General features: G+C 40.9%; 1 protein-coding gene across 1 annotated transcript in view; it reads right to left on the bottom strand.

Moving 5' to 3' along the window:
* Nucleotides 1-14660, bottom strand: part of nav3 (neuron navigator 3) — a 334495-nt gene that overhangs the window by 11774 nt on the left and 308061 nt on the right. Inside the window, exons 27-35 of the mRNA XM_037696241.1 lie at nucleotides 13739-13925; nucleotides 12890-12987; nucleotides 12707-12802; nucleotides 8360-8525; nucleotides 4885-5120; nucleotides 3328-3482; nucleotides 2688-2759; nucleotides 595-791; nucleotides 404-522 (exon numbers count right to left, since the gene is read on the bottom strand). Coding sequence (XP_037552169.1) covers nucleotides 404-522; nucleotides 595-791; nucleotides 2688-2759; nucleotides 3328-3482; nucleotides 4885-5120; nucleotides 8360-8525; nucleotides 12707-12802; nucleotides 12890-12987; nucleotides 13739-13925 — 1326 coding nt within the window. The remainder of the gene's footprint in view (nucleotides 1-403; nucleotides 523-594; nucleotides 792-2687; nucleotides 2760-3327; nucleotides 3483-4884; nucleotides 5121-8359; nucleotides 8526-12706; nucleotides 12803-12889; nucleotides 12988-13738; nucleotides 13926-14660) is intronic.

The raw sequence follows: 14660 nt of genomic DNA, 5'->3' as shown, positions 1-14660 counted from the left end.
GTGATACAGAATTATATATATTTTTAAAAACCTGTAATACAGTGAAGCTGCGATAAGTGAACCGCGATATAGCGAGGGACAACAGTACATTCAGCTGCAAATCATGCCTAAAGGGCGTTCATGTAGCACCATGATTTTGTGCCTGGAAGTAGGCGGGACTTAAAGCTCCACATCCCAAGTGCAGACTCTGGTTACAAAATGTTAACATGGCAGCTCCCAAAAATGGAGGTTGGGGCTTCAACTATGGCTGACAGATATTAGTGAGTTACTTTGTTCATTGTTTATGTTTGTGGGGATATAAGCAGTTTTATTACCAAAAAGTGCAAAAGTGTAAACTAAATGCTGTTTGCTAAAATTTTTGAGCACATGTTGATGCATCATAACACACATCAGCAGGAAGTACCTGTAGACCTTCTCTGACAGCCTCCAGCAGGTAGGGCACCAGAGAGTAGTTCCACAAGTCAGTGAACCAGACCCGAGAACCTTCTACATCCATGGGACAGGACAGAAAGAGACGGGGACCTGTGGACAGGGCATTGATGATGAGAAAAACCTAAAATAAAGACAAGAACATTGAATTTGAGCAACACTGACCTATAGTGACATCAGAGGAGCTGTGCGCCTCCAGGAAGCTGTTGAGGTGCTGCCAGGTTTTGGGGATCCAGTCGATGATTTTAATCAGGTCGTTGCTGCGCATGTTCTTGTCTATCTCGGTCTCTATCAGTTTCCGGCGCAGGAAGCGACCCAGAAAACCTTTGACCGGCTCTGTGTGGTTGGTGCATAGCACCCATCTAAGGCAGAACAGACAGTTGGAGGTGAAACCAAAGAAGAATTAAATTACCGCCTCATCAAAACTATTTGTTTCTCCATTGATTTGGTGACAAATGTGACCTTTGATAAGAGTCAAAAGACTTGTGGCCAGTTTAACACAACTATATAAGAACATCAAACCAATGTCTAGCTCATAAAATCACCCTTTATTAATCAAATTGTATGAGTCAAATCATCTACCAGTCAGGCACAAATTATCCACACTCAGAATGCGCCTCACAGCTTATTAATTTTCATTTTCTCATGCTAATTATACAAAAGACATGATTACAGGACTCACTGTGAAATATATCTTTAATTTATCTGTGAGCTGAACATGGACAGTAAAAAACCATTAATATTAAATGAAGTTTCCAACAGGCGAATTAGTGTGAAGAAAAGACATTCACTTATTAACTAGATAAATTGCATTTCCTGCCAAAATCCTTATTGATGAACTGAAAAGTGGCTGAAAAAGCTGACATCAGCAGAAAACGAGCTGAAAGGAGCATAAAGAATTTGAAATTATGAGAAAGTAAAACAAAATGTCAAAATTGGCAAAAAATAACTAATTCTGGAAAAAAGTCAGAATTCTGACATTAAAGTCAGAAGATAATTAATTAATACTAATTAAGACACTTTGTGACTAAACTGAAACAAAAGAAATGTGCGATTCTGAATGAAAACGTATATTTTCTAGCATTTTTGACTCTCGAACTAGTCACATCCCAGTAATATAAAGATGAAACAAACCAACAAGCTTCTTAGGTCCCATCTACACTGTCTAGAGATATTTCTTTCTGCTTAGAGCTTCTTTTCTCCATCCACACATTCTAGCTAAATACCATGCTGTGCCACTAGGGGGCGAAAATGTACACATTAACAAATCATCAATATCCATCCATCCATCCAGCCATCCGTCCATATTCTTTCACCGCTTCTTCCTTTTTGGGCCACGGGGGTCACTGGTGCCCCTATCCAGCAGTCACCTTGCGAGAGGTGGGTGGAACCCTGGACAGGTCTCCAGTCCATCACAGGGACACATAGAGACAAACGACTCAAAAACAACCATTCACTCTCTCACTCACACCTAGAGACAATTTAGAGTTACCAATCAGTCTAACATGCATGTTTTTGGTCTGTGGGAGGAAACTGGAGTACCCGGAGAAAACCCATGCAGCACAAAGAGAACATGCAAACTCTACCAGAGTGGTGGCGCAAAGGTTAGAGAGGGTGGGCCTGTGATCAGAGGGTCGCCTTTCAAACCCCGGTTCAAGCCCCTGGACCGACAACATCAAAATGTGGGTGGAAAAGGTGAAACATCCACACCTGCCTCCACCCTCATTTGCCCCACCCTGGGCCCATGAGCAAGGCCCTTAGCCCCCTCACACACACACACCCTTAGATGCTTCCCAGGCACCTTAGATGGCAGCCCACTGCTTCCCACGTGTGCTCACATGTGCAATGGGGAAAATGCAGAGAATTTATTTCCCCATTGGGGATTAATACAGAACAATTAAAAAAAAGGCCCTCCTGCTAGGATTCTCTCTGACAACCTTCTCGCTGAGAGGCAACGGCTCTACCAACTGAGCCACCGTGTCGCCTTTCATCAGTATACAAAGAAAATTAATTTCTTGGCTAAAGGTTTTCGTTTTGTTTTTTCTTTTATACTGATATCAGTTTCCTAAGCTGTCAAACTGGTACACATATTTTTGCCAGCATTGTTTATAATCCTATAAACAAATGAACACACTTATAAAAGACTTGGGTCATCAGTTTGTTTCTCCTTTACTAATTTGCAGTGAAAAGTAGTTTTCGACCAGGGGCGGCCAGGTTTTTGCAGTGCATTGTAAGTTTAGTAAGGGAAAAAGTCAAACCTGAAGTTGTGGTGCAGCTCCAGGTTCGGAGAAGAGGAAACTCCTTGGCTCATGGTCCCAATAACATAAGGGCTGAACAGAGAGAAACGACAGCACGTTTAACTACAGGACGACAGGGCTGTACTGTTTTAGTGAACAATCCTCAGCTGTTTGCTCTTTATTTCTATAAATCTGTTTTCCTTCATTCAAATGGTAAATGGACTGTACTTATATAGCACCTTTCTATCTTATTTCAAGACACTCAAAGCGCTTTACACTACAATCTGTGTCCTCATTTACTCATTCATACAGCACTCTACTAGATCTCTACAAAGCTAATTGAACAAATCATTCTAAAGAGACCAATCAGAGATTTATCACATTCAAACACTGATGGGACACACATCAGAGGCTATGAGGGTTTCAGTGTCTTGCCCAGGAACACTTTGACATGTGACTGCTGGTGGATTCGAACCCCCAACTCTCGCATTGGAGGACGACTGCTCTAACCACTTAGCTACAGCTGCCCCAAATCTGGGTTATAAAAAATTGTACTGTGCTGCTGATCTTAGAGTTAGACTCTGACCACCAAACCTGGGAACAACAGAGCAACCTGTCCCTTTGAGGCAATTGTTGTTACAGGAGAAAAGCTCAGACTCACCATTTGTGGTACTTGCAGTTGAGGAAGCCGTTGAATATGTCACTGAGAGAGCCAATGTGGTGCAGGTTGTCTAGGATGACCACAGTGGGGAGCTCAGAGTCTGTCCTCTCAGAATTACACCGCTCTGCCAGGGTGGACAGGTACTGCCGCAGATCCTGTGGGTTCAGAATGTCTCAGTGCAAATTCTGAATGCCATATTTTGACCAAAAAGAAAAGTAGTCTCTAGTGTATGAAAGAACTCTTTGGGGGCACCTGACAATTTTCAAAATTCAATTTTGACTGATATGCATTAGTCTAAGGATCAACTGATCACTGTGAGGATCAGCACCTCCAAATCTGAGGTCATGGTCCTCAGTCAGAAAAGGGTGGATTGCTCTCTTCAGGTTGAGCGTGAGGATGAAATGGGGAGTTCAAGTATCTTGAGGTTTTGTTCATGAGTGAGGAAAGAATGGAGTGTAAGATTGATGGGTGGATTGGTGTAACATCTGCAGTATTGTGAACTCTGTGCCGGTCTGCTGTGGTGAAGAGGGAGCTGAGCTGTAAGGTGAAGCTCTCTGTTTACTGGTTGGTCTACGTTCCTACCCTCCTCTATGGTCAAGAACTCTGGGTAGTGTCCGAAAGAATGAGATCGTGGATACAGGTGATGGAAATGAGTTTCCTTTGCAGGGTAGCTGGACTCTCCCTTAGAGATAGGGTGAGAAGATCAGTTATCGGGAGAGAATCAGAGTAGAACTGCTACTCCTCCACATCAAGAGGAGCCAGTTGAGGTGGTTCGGGCATCTCGTAAGGATGCTTCCTGGACACCTCCCTAGGGAGTTGCTTTGGGCATGTCCAAAGGGGCAGAGTCCCCAGGGAAGACCCAGGACACGCTGGAGGAACTTTGTCTCTTGGTTGACTTGGAATCCTCCAAGAAGAGCTAGAAAAGATAGTCATGGAAAGAGATGTCTGGGCATTCCTGCCCAAACTGCTGCCTCCGTGATCCAACTCCAGAACAAGCAGAAGATGATGGATGGATGGATGGATGGATGGATGGATAGATGGGTTTGCCATCCTATGGGCCCACCACCTGCAGGAAGGGCCATACGAGTTGGGTGATGACACAATGGGCGGTAACTAAAGGCAGGGATCTTGGTAAGCTGACACTGGCTTAGTAAAGCTGGCTCTTGAGACAAGGAATGTCACCTCCCTGGTGGGGAAGGAGCCTGAGCATGCCGTTGAAAGGTACCAACTAGATATAGTCGGGCTCAGATTTATGCCTATAACCTGACGGATATACTGTTCTACTTTATAGCTCCTCAAAGATGTACTCGTGCTTTGAACTCCGAACTGCACAGTAATGAATAAAACATCAAGTTTAGGTAAAGTAGAGCTAGGGGGATGTGTTTCCTCAGTCACACAAGGGGGAAAACAGCCAAAATGTTACATAATACTTCAAAAATTATTTTATACAAAGAGAACATGGACAGTTTCATTGTCTTGATACAAAGGTTTGAGGGTTAATTCTGTGCACTGCAGTCTATGACTTTCTTCTCAATGAGAATCTTGCAGTTGCCTTACCTTGCTGGAGTTCTGGTCCACATTGAAGCGGGCCACACTGTGCTCAGTCAGCTTCTTCCCCATCTGTGAAATGATGTACTCTGCCAGCTTGGCAGCCAGGAAAGATTTTCCTGTGCCGCTGGGTCCTGAGAAGATGATCCGACGATGTTCCATCAATAGGTTGAGGTACCTCTGGATTATGGGCTTTGGAATGAGTGTGTCAAACACAAGGCTGTCGATGCTGTTCTCCTTCACACCTATGATGAAGGAGGAGAGAAAAGGTCCATTTATTTAGCTGCTGGATTCATACACAAGGAGTGTCAGAAAATTAACAGGACTTGACGGGTTGTGAGGTAAGCGGGTTGCATACAATGTGATGCAAGATACATGGAGTATATACAGTAACTGCAATCAGAGCTTTCTGCAGCCACTGTATGTTTTGACACATAGTGTTAACAGCTCCTTAACTGAAGGCCATCAAGTGATGGGTGCAGAGTACCAAACTAATCCAAATTTTCCGATCTGGTTGGACAAAACTCCACCAGAAGCACTGGAATATTGTTGCAAGCATACAGAGATTATACAAAAGGGAACTACCACCTCAGTCTGCCATTTCATTGGCACTGCCCCGATGTGCATGCAATGTTGGAAAGATGTATTAACAAAGACAGACCAGCAACACTCAGAGCCTTGAGGAACTCAGGACAGATCTGGTCCACCCATGTGACCATAGATATTTAACTATCACAACAATCAGTCCCGGTAATGGACAGGTCCTTCCACTGCCAAATGACATTACTGGTCGACAGCCAGCACCACACTTCCACTATACATGCCCAGTTCACAACAAACTGCTCCAGCTACTTTAGGTTAGATGGGTGCTTTTACTGGTCCATTCCAGAACATTTAACTGTATTAAATTAAACCTGTGGTGTGTTGCATCAGCAGCACCTCGTGGAAGGTGGAAGGTGAACAGTGAACGTCGATTTCAGTCCAGAATCTGTGGAATATTCCATTTTTTGCATATTATATATTTCTTATAAATCTGACCAATTTCCTAGCCCCTGCTGATGGAAAACAATTGAGAGAGTTGATCATCTTACAACTTCAATGCAAACTTCACTTGATAAAATTGCTCCACTGAAAAAGAAAGTAATCAATCAGAGGAAACTGGCTCCTTGGTTCAATTCTGAGTTACGTATTTTAAAGCAGGCATCTAGAAACCAGGAGAGAAAATGGCGCTCTACTAATGTTGAAGAATTTTATTTAACTTGGAAAGATAGTCTGCTAACATATAAGAAAGCTCTCCGTAACACTAGAACTTTATATTACTCATCTTTAATAGAGGAGAATAAAAATAACCCTAGGTTCCTGTTTAGTACTATTGCTAGACTAATTAAAAGTCCCATTTCTGTTGAACCATGTATCCCTACAACTATAAGTAGTGATGACTTCATGAGATTCTTTATAAATAAAATTATTTCAATTAGAGAGAAAATTCAAACCATCCTTCCTTCTACTATTTCTAGTCCCCTGTCAAATGAGGCAACTTGAAAAAAATTCACTAGAGTCTGATTTATGTTTGGACAGTTTTTGTCCTGTACTGGTCCTGTTAGACCTCAGTGCTGCATTTGATACAATTGATCACAATATTTTACTACAGAGGCTTGAATATGATATTGGGATTACAGGAACAGCTCTAAAATGGTTTAAATCATATCTATCTGATAGATTCCAGTTTGTAAATGTAAATAATAAATCTTCTTCATATACCAAAGTTAGTCATGGAGTTCCTCAGGGCTCAGTGCTTGGGCCAATACTCTTTACTTTATATATGCTTCCATTAGGTAAAATTATTAAACAGCATGGGATAAATTTTCATTGTTATGCTGATGACACACAATTATATTTGTACATTAAACCCAATGAATCCAATCAGCTACTTAGACTACAAGAATGTCTTAAAGACATAAAAACCTGAATGACCCTTAATTTTCTCCTGTTGAACACAGACAAGACTGAGGTTTTGGTTTTTGGACCTGAGCACAATCCAGAATAGAATTCAAAATCTTACTTCTAACCTACAAAGCTCTCAACAACCTGGCTCCATCTTATATTACAGATCTTACTGTTCCATATTTTCCTAACAGAGCACTTCGCTCTCAGACTGCAGGTTTACTTGTGGTTCCTAGAATTTACAAAAACAGAATGGGAGGCAGATCTTTCAGTTATCAGGCTCCTCTCTTGTGGAACCAACTTCCAGTCTCTGTCCATGAGGCTGACACATTATCCAGTTTTAAAACTCGGCTTAAGACTTTCCTTTTTGCTAAATCCTATAGTTAAGGTCGGCTTGGGTTTCCTGAGCTGTCCGTTAGTTATGCTGCTATAGGCTTAGACTGCTGGAGGACAAACTGACCACAATTTTCACTCTGCTACTGTCTTTACTTACTCTGCTCAACCTGTTTTGTATTTGTAATTATTTTTTCTATCCTTAACATGTTCTTTTGTCTTTCAGATACACCTGGACCTGTACCTGGACCTACCATTCTGTGTTCGTCTGTCTCTCCTTCCTGTCCTCTCAACCAGCCGGTCAAAGCAGATGGCCACTTATCCTGAGCCTGGTTCTGCTGGAGGTTTCTTCCTTTTAAATGGGAGTTTTTCCTTTCCACTGTTGCCACTGTGCTTGCTCAGGATGGGAGACTGCAACAAAGCCAAGATTCAACTTGTCTGCTGGATTCCTTAGATAGAGAACTTTACTAATTGGCTTTTATGTGAATGTTCCTGTAAAGTGCCCTTAGACAACTTTGTTGTGATTTGGCGCTATATAAATAAACTGAATTAAACTGAATTGATGCTGCCACCACCACGCTTCACTGTGGGGATATTGTTCTCAGTATGATAAAAAGTGTTAGGTTTGCACCAGACGTGGAGTAATCCTTGGTGACACACACAGCGCACACACCACAGAACCTTACGCCTTGTGTTTGTGGCAACTTCAATATAACTTTTGGCAAATTCCAAATGATTGGCCCTATTATGACTTTAATCATTGGCTTTTTTAAAATGAAATACAGATCGGTGCAACTTTGTTTCTGACCTGTGTGGCGAGTTCCTTGGTCTTCATACTGTCCCTTGCTTGGCGGTAGCCCTTACTACTTAAAGTTGTCACACTGCTGCTAATCCTGGGGGCTATCAGAACTGGTTTCTATATGCTGAGATTATTTGACACGTCAACTGCCCACAGGTAGATCTTATCTACCAAATAATGTGGCGTGTGAGAATAATGATTTTGACTTCACAGTAAAAGAGGTGAAAATATTTGAACAGAAAAAACAGAAAGATGACTTTTGCACCTTATTGTAGCTGTCTGCTCAATTCCAGCACATCAGCAGAAAATATTTGCTTTTACATGCAGCTCCCCTGGAACACATCTTTTTTCACGGCTGTAGTGTTATGCATGAAAAAAGGCTACAGTTCTTGCATCCTGAAGTCCTACCTTTAAGATTAACCTTGATAATGTTGTCTCCCACCAGGTAGCCGCAGGGCAACAGCTCAGGCACTTCAGAGGCATGCGAGCGAATCACTTCCCCCATCCTGTAGCAGACGATACTGTCTGAGCTCAGACCCAGGCTTGTCCCAGGATCCACTCGAAACACATACTCCTGCAGGGAGGGGCACAGGGCAAGATGGTCAGTCAAACTAATGACCAAGAGAGTGTAACTAAATGTTTTAAGGAATGTTTATGATTTATCTGTTAATTCTTTTGGATCACGAGAAGAAAAGATGGGTTGAACATTTTATTTAACTCATTTTGTGGAAATATATGTAAAATGTATGAATATGTGTAATATATAATATGAAGATACTGAATCTATTGATGTTTAAAGGCTGAACAGATATATATGCCACCTCATGACAACTTCTGTGAAATGTTGGTTTGGGATTCCTTTAGACCCTCCAGTTTTATCAAAAATCTGTAGCCAATATCTCATTGCGTTGAGATTGAAGACAAATATCGACAGTAGGGGCTGAAAAGACAAATCGACTAGTCGACTCTAGGGCATCTCACGAGTTTTTATATTTCACGTTGACTAGTCACCCCCCCTCCCCATTGTTCCCAACCCTATTCCACCCAATCCACATGATGGATTAAATCAAATAAAATTAAAAACAGCAGCATTTTTGCAGCTTGATAATAGTTTTGCTTTTCCTTTGACTTATTTGCAGCATGATAAATGGTAGGAGCATAAATATACGCCCCATGTTTTGTTGTTCTTTTTTTTTGTAAATAATAAATGACGTTTTTTTTTCTATTTTTTTTTTTTGCAAATATGATATAGCATTTTGAGTTCCTATGACGTCATCGACTAGTCAAAGTTAACTCGACTTGTATCATGTTAAAGTCGACTTTTAAAAATCTGTAGTCGTTTAACCCCTAATTGACAGACATTTGCAAAAAAACAAACAAACAAACAAACAAAAAAGGACTTAATTGTTCTATGAAACTACTTGAAGTTGTTTGCTAACCTCCAGTAAACATGAACGAAGTATGAGAAGCTGTATAATCATTTAAAGTGAATGAATGAGCAGAAGACAGCTCTGGGAACATAAATATCTGAGCACGAGCTTTCTGACCATTTCACTGCTGAGGCCCTGGCAAGATGACAAAGGTCTCCATCATCATCATCAAGGTGAAAAAGAAAAAAAAAAGTCAGCAAACGAGTTAGTAGCAAGCCGGTGTAGCCGCCACCATCAGTCTACATCATTCTAAAGGGGATATGCTCAAACATCCATCCATCCATCCATCCATCCATCCAACCATCTTCCGCTTGTTCTGATGTCGTCTCTCGGGGGCAGCAGCTTGAGCAGGGAAGTCCAGACCTCTCTTTGCACAGCCACCAGTGGGCGGCTGTAGCTGAGTGGTTAGAGCAGTCGTCCTCCAATGCAAGAGATGGGGGTTCGAATCCACCAGCAGTCACATGCCGAAGTGTCCATGGGCAAGACACTGAACCCCTCATCGCCGCCGATGTGTGTCCCATCAGTGTATGAATGTGATAAAGCTCTGATTAGTCTCTTTAGAATGATTTGTTCAATTAGCTTTGTAGAGATCTAAGAGTGCTGTATGAATGGGTAAATGAGGCACAGATTGTAGTGTAAAGCGCTTTGAGTATCTTGAAATAAGATAGAAAGGCGCTATATAACTACAGTCCATTTACCATTTACCTCTTCCAGCTCTTCAGACGCTCAGATGGCCTCAGATGGGTCTTCCCCAGGGTCTCCTTGCAGTCAGACATGCTAGAAGCACCTCCCTAGGGAGGTGTCCAGGGAGCATCCTTACCAGATGAACCACCTCAACTGGCTCCTCTCGATGCAGAGGAGCAGTGGTTCTACTCTGAGTCTCTCCTGATAACTGAACTTCTCACCCTATCTCTAAGGGAGAGTCCAGCTACCCTGCGGAGGAAACTCATTTCAACTGCCTGTATCCACAATCTCATTCTTTCAGTCACTACCCAAATTTCATGACCGTAGGTGAGGGCCATATGATCAAACTGACTGTGGTTAAAAGTCTTCCACCAAGGGTCATTGATGAACCCAGGTGGGTATGATGAGGGAAGACATCAGTAATGGAATAATCAACTCGACTTAGAATACAGGTTTTCTTGGTGTGTATATAAAAATAGACCATAACTTTCACCGACTGGCAGCACAAAATGCAGCCACATGGCCCACTGCTTGCAAACACCCAAAATTCATTGATTGCCAAAGAAAATTGTCCCATTTTCTTACAATTCTGAGTCCAACTAGTCAGTTAGCCTCCAACAGTTGTGGCCCTCTATCTGGCTTTACAGGGGATTAAAAAGAGTGTAAGTATAAGTTTATGTAAGTATACATGTCTCTCTGATAAGGATGTGATAGAATGTCAACCCAACCAGGGTAGACCTTGTTCATGGTGTCTTAGTATGGTTCTAACATGAACGGAAAACAACAACAAAAAAAAAGGAAGAAAAAGAGAACCAAGAGTACAGCATACGGCACATTATACGCCCATCAACAAACTATTATACAGCAATCTATAGTAATGATCCGAACAAGCAAAGACCTTGTATACCCTTCAACCTTAATTTGTGATCTAGGTCTTGCAGCTGGGGTGATGAAAACGTATGTGACATGCTGTCTAGTGGTGGTACACTTGTGTATAGTATAGTTTATTGATACTGAGTGTGTCAGAGCAAAGAACTTGTATGATTTTTGACTTGATTTGTGACCTTGATAAATCTGGGTGGATGTGTAGGCTACACTTCGTCTAGCGATGGTGCGTATGTGTAGGAAGTTTTTTTTTTTATTATCTTGAGTGAAAAGAATAGAGAGTATACCATAATACCTCCATTTTTCAGTGAGTCGCAGGTTTACAGAAAACATGTGAATATAAATATCTTTATAATGAGTATTTTTTAAAGTCTGAAACATTTTAGCATGAAAAGAAACACAGCCCACAGATAAACCAGGTGACAAAAAGAGGAAAACAGCAAAAATAACTTTTTGATGTATTTATAGAGTATATTTTATAGTTGATAGAGGTTTACTTTCAGTTCTGCAGTTGATTCCAGAAGAAAAGAAAACCGCACCCAAGCTGTTTATTTTGATAAATGTTTCTAATAATACATCTGTACCTCATAAACATGACTCAATATCCTATTAGTAAGGACTCAATTACTTTTGGTACATTTCCTGAGCTCTGCTGCTGTGAGTGCTGACTCATGTGGTTTGTTTTATTTCAGTCTGGAATGAATGTGTACAATCACTGTACTACAGGGCAACACATTTTGTTTTACAGTCTGGGTACTACAGTAGTCCCTCGTTTATTGCAGAGTTTAGGGGCCACACCTCACCGCGATAAGTGACAAATCGCGAAGTAAAAAATGTTAAAATGTCAAATGTCAAAAAATGTTTTGTGACAGAGAGAGGGGTTATAATTTAAAAGGAGAAGGAAATTTAACAAACAATGTATCAGAACAACCAAAAAGAGTTTTTGTATATCGGTGTGTGGAGTAGATCTATGGAATGATTTCAATGATGAGCTCAAACAAAGTTCAAATATAAGCCAGCTTAAAAAACAGTATAAAAATGAGCTTATTGAAAAATATGTTGTATAGGATGGGTGTTTCAAAGACCAAAAATGCTATTGTTGATATTAATAATGTGTAAATAATTGTACATTCAATGACGAGAATGTGAGGTTTAAGCGTCATTGAATGTGGGAGTATTATAAGGGTTATTTGGTGTGGGGAGACTATAATGATTGTATATTGATGTGTATGACAGGGGCAGGAAATCATAAGATCTTTATCTTCTACCTGCTCCTTTTCGAACAAATTGTGCAAAATTGCGGGTCAAATGTCATGACTATTTGTTATTATTATTATTATTTTCTCTTTCTTTGTTTTTACTTTTTATTGACTGTTTGAATAAATATATAAATAAATAAAGAGCACAGAATGTCATGAATTCAGCTCTCTGCCACCTGCCAGTGCTCTCGGCCACGCCCACTTCTCCGCTGCAGAGCGGAGATCGACATGATGCAGGAGGGATCTTCTCCCTGCACCTGTGGGCTGCATACAGATGCAGCAGGTGTTAAACAATTTTAAATAAAAATTCCATGCCGCTCGTGTGGCTCATCCATCAATCAATCGTGTGTCATGTCCAATCTTACTTTGAAAATACGCGAAAGAGTGAGTCCGCGAAAGTCAAAACGCGAAGTAGCGAGGGACTACTGTACAACAGAACTGACAAAACTAAACAGCACAGTTTCATAACGGGTCTGCAGTGGAACGCATCTACTTACTTTGAAGAGGCGCCGGATGACCCCATCCAGGAGGTCCCACTTGGTCTTCCCACTCACTCCTATAGAGCCAATCAGGAAGTCTTGGCCTTTTGTGCCCTGAGAAGGTGTCCGACTAGTTAAAGTGGGAGTCAGATGTAAAATACATTTTTGTGATTTTCACTGGAAGAATTTTCCTTCACAGACCTTGGTGATGTTTGGTCCACTGCTAATCCTGACCGTTATCCGCACGCTCCGGCTTTCTTTACGCAAATTTCCCTCGTAGCTCTCATCTAGCAGAATATCTACGACAATAAACAACAGAAGTAAAATTCTCGTTTACAAACAACTCTTTGTGAGAATGGCAGATACCACCTGGAAATAGACAGCTCCCTGACTGCGACCACACCAAAGTTTAGCTCAAAAGCTGTACAATACATTGATTTATAATAATTTGTGTATTTGCAAAGTTTGCTTAGCTTTGGCAGCCATCTTGAATCAGGTTTACTCTAAAAGTTAATCAGTTGTAGATGCACATCTAATGCACCACATGCACACAATGTACATCTTTCCTCTGAGTTTCATTATAATCCAGCAGTTCAAGAGATATTTTGCTAACAGACAGTTCATGCTGTTTTACAAAAAGATCTTGTGCAATCTGTTAGCACTTAGAATATGTGTTGGGAATGAGGCTTGGCTACTATCACACCAAACTTTAGTTTAGTTTCTGTACAATTAAACAAATTATGGACACGTTTGCATTTACGAATACCAGTTGACCACGGTGGCCATCTTGAAATGAGTTGACTCCATGTTTTAATCAGTTGTAGATGTGCACCCAATGGTTACCTTTTCATTAAGCTCTGTTCAGTAATTCATGAAATATTTTACTGACAAATGAATATAAGCATGTGCGCACGCACGCACGCACACACACAATCAAAAACATAATGACCTGCCATTCACCTTTGAGCAGTGACACAGTGAGTGTAGTCATAAATAAGCAGGAGCACCGAGCTCGCAGCACTATTGTTGTAGTTTGGTCACTGAACTCACCAGACATGATCGTGTCTGTGATGTTGAGGTTATTGAGGGACAGCCCGAGTGACTGACGCGAGGAGGACGAGGACGTGCTGGAGGTCTCAGACGGCGGCCGGGCTGTCTTGACGGGAGTGGCTGTAGGGGTGGCGTTACCGCTGGACTTCAGACGATCGTTTTCGGCTTTCAGGGTCTCAATCTCGTTCTGCGTATTGAGGAGAAAAACAAATCCAAATCTAATTAGAGACATTTAGTTTTCTGTAAAAATACTGTGTGAATGCTGAACACTTAATGACTTTGCTAAAGAAATTAAAACTGAGTTGTTAAAGCAAAACACAAGCAAAAAGCTAAAAGAAGTAGTAGGCTAGCTATAAACTCAAAAAAGCAGAATGGCTAAAATAAACAGTGGACTACTTACAAACTAAAAAGCAAAACAATAGCTAAAAGCTAAAAAAAAACCCAGTAGGATAGCTATAAACAAAAAGATGCAGAATAACTCAAACCTAAAAGAAGCAGTAGGCTAACTATAAACAAAATTAAGTACAATAGCTAAAAGAAGCAGTAGGCTATAGTTATTAAAAAGAAGTAGAACACTAGCTAAAAGCTAAAAGAAACAGCAGGCTATATATAAACTAAAAGAAGCAGAACAATAGCTAAAAGCTAAAAGAAACAGCAGGCTAGCTATAAACTAAAAAAGCAGAATAGCTAAAAGCTAAACGAAGCAGTGGGATGGCTATAAACTAAGAAGTAGAATAGTTAAAAGCTAAAAGAAGCAGTCTATAAATTAAATATGCAGAATGGCTAAAAGCTAAAAGAAGTAGTCTATAAACAAAAAGAAGCAGAATAGCTAAAAGCTAAAAGAAGCAGTAGGCTATAGTTATAAACTAAAAGAAGCAGAACAATAGCTACAAGCTACAAGAAGCAGTATACTAGTTATAAA

The sequence above is a fragment of the Nematolebias whitei genome, chromosome 22, assembly GCF_014905685.2.
Source record: "Nematolebias whitei isolate Nwh7 chromosome 22, NemWhi1, whole genome shotgun sequence".
Classification (NCBI taxonomy): domain Eukaryota; kingdom Metazoa; phylum Chordata; class Actinopteri; order Cyprinodontiformes; family Rivulidae; genus Nematolebias; species Nematolebias whitei.
The sequence above is the reverse complement of the archived record's forward strand: the minus strand, read 5'-3'. Positions and strand labels throughout refer to the sequence as shown.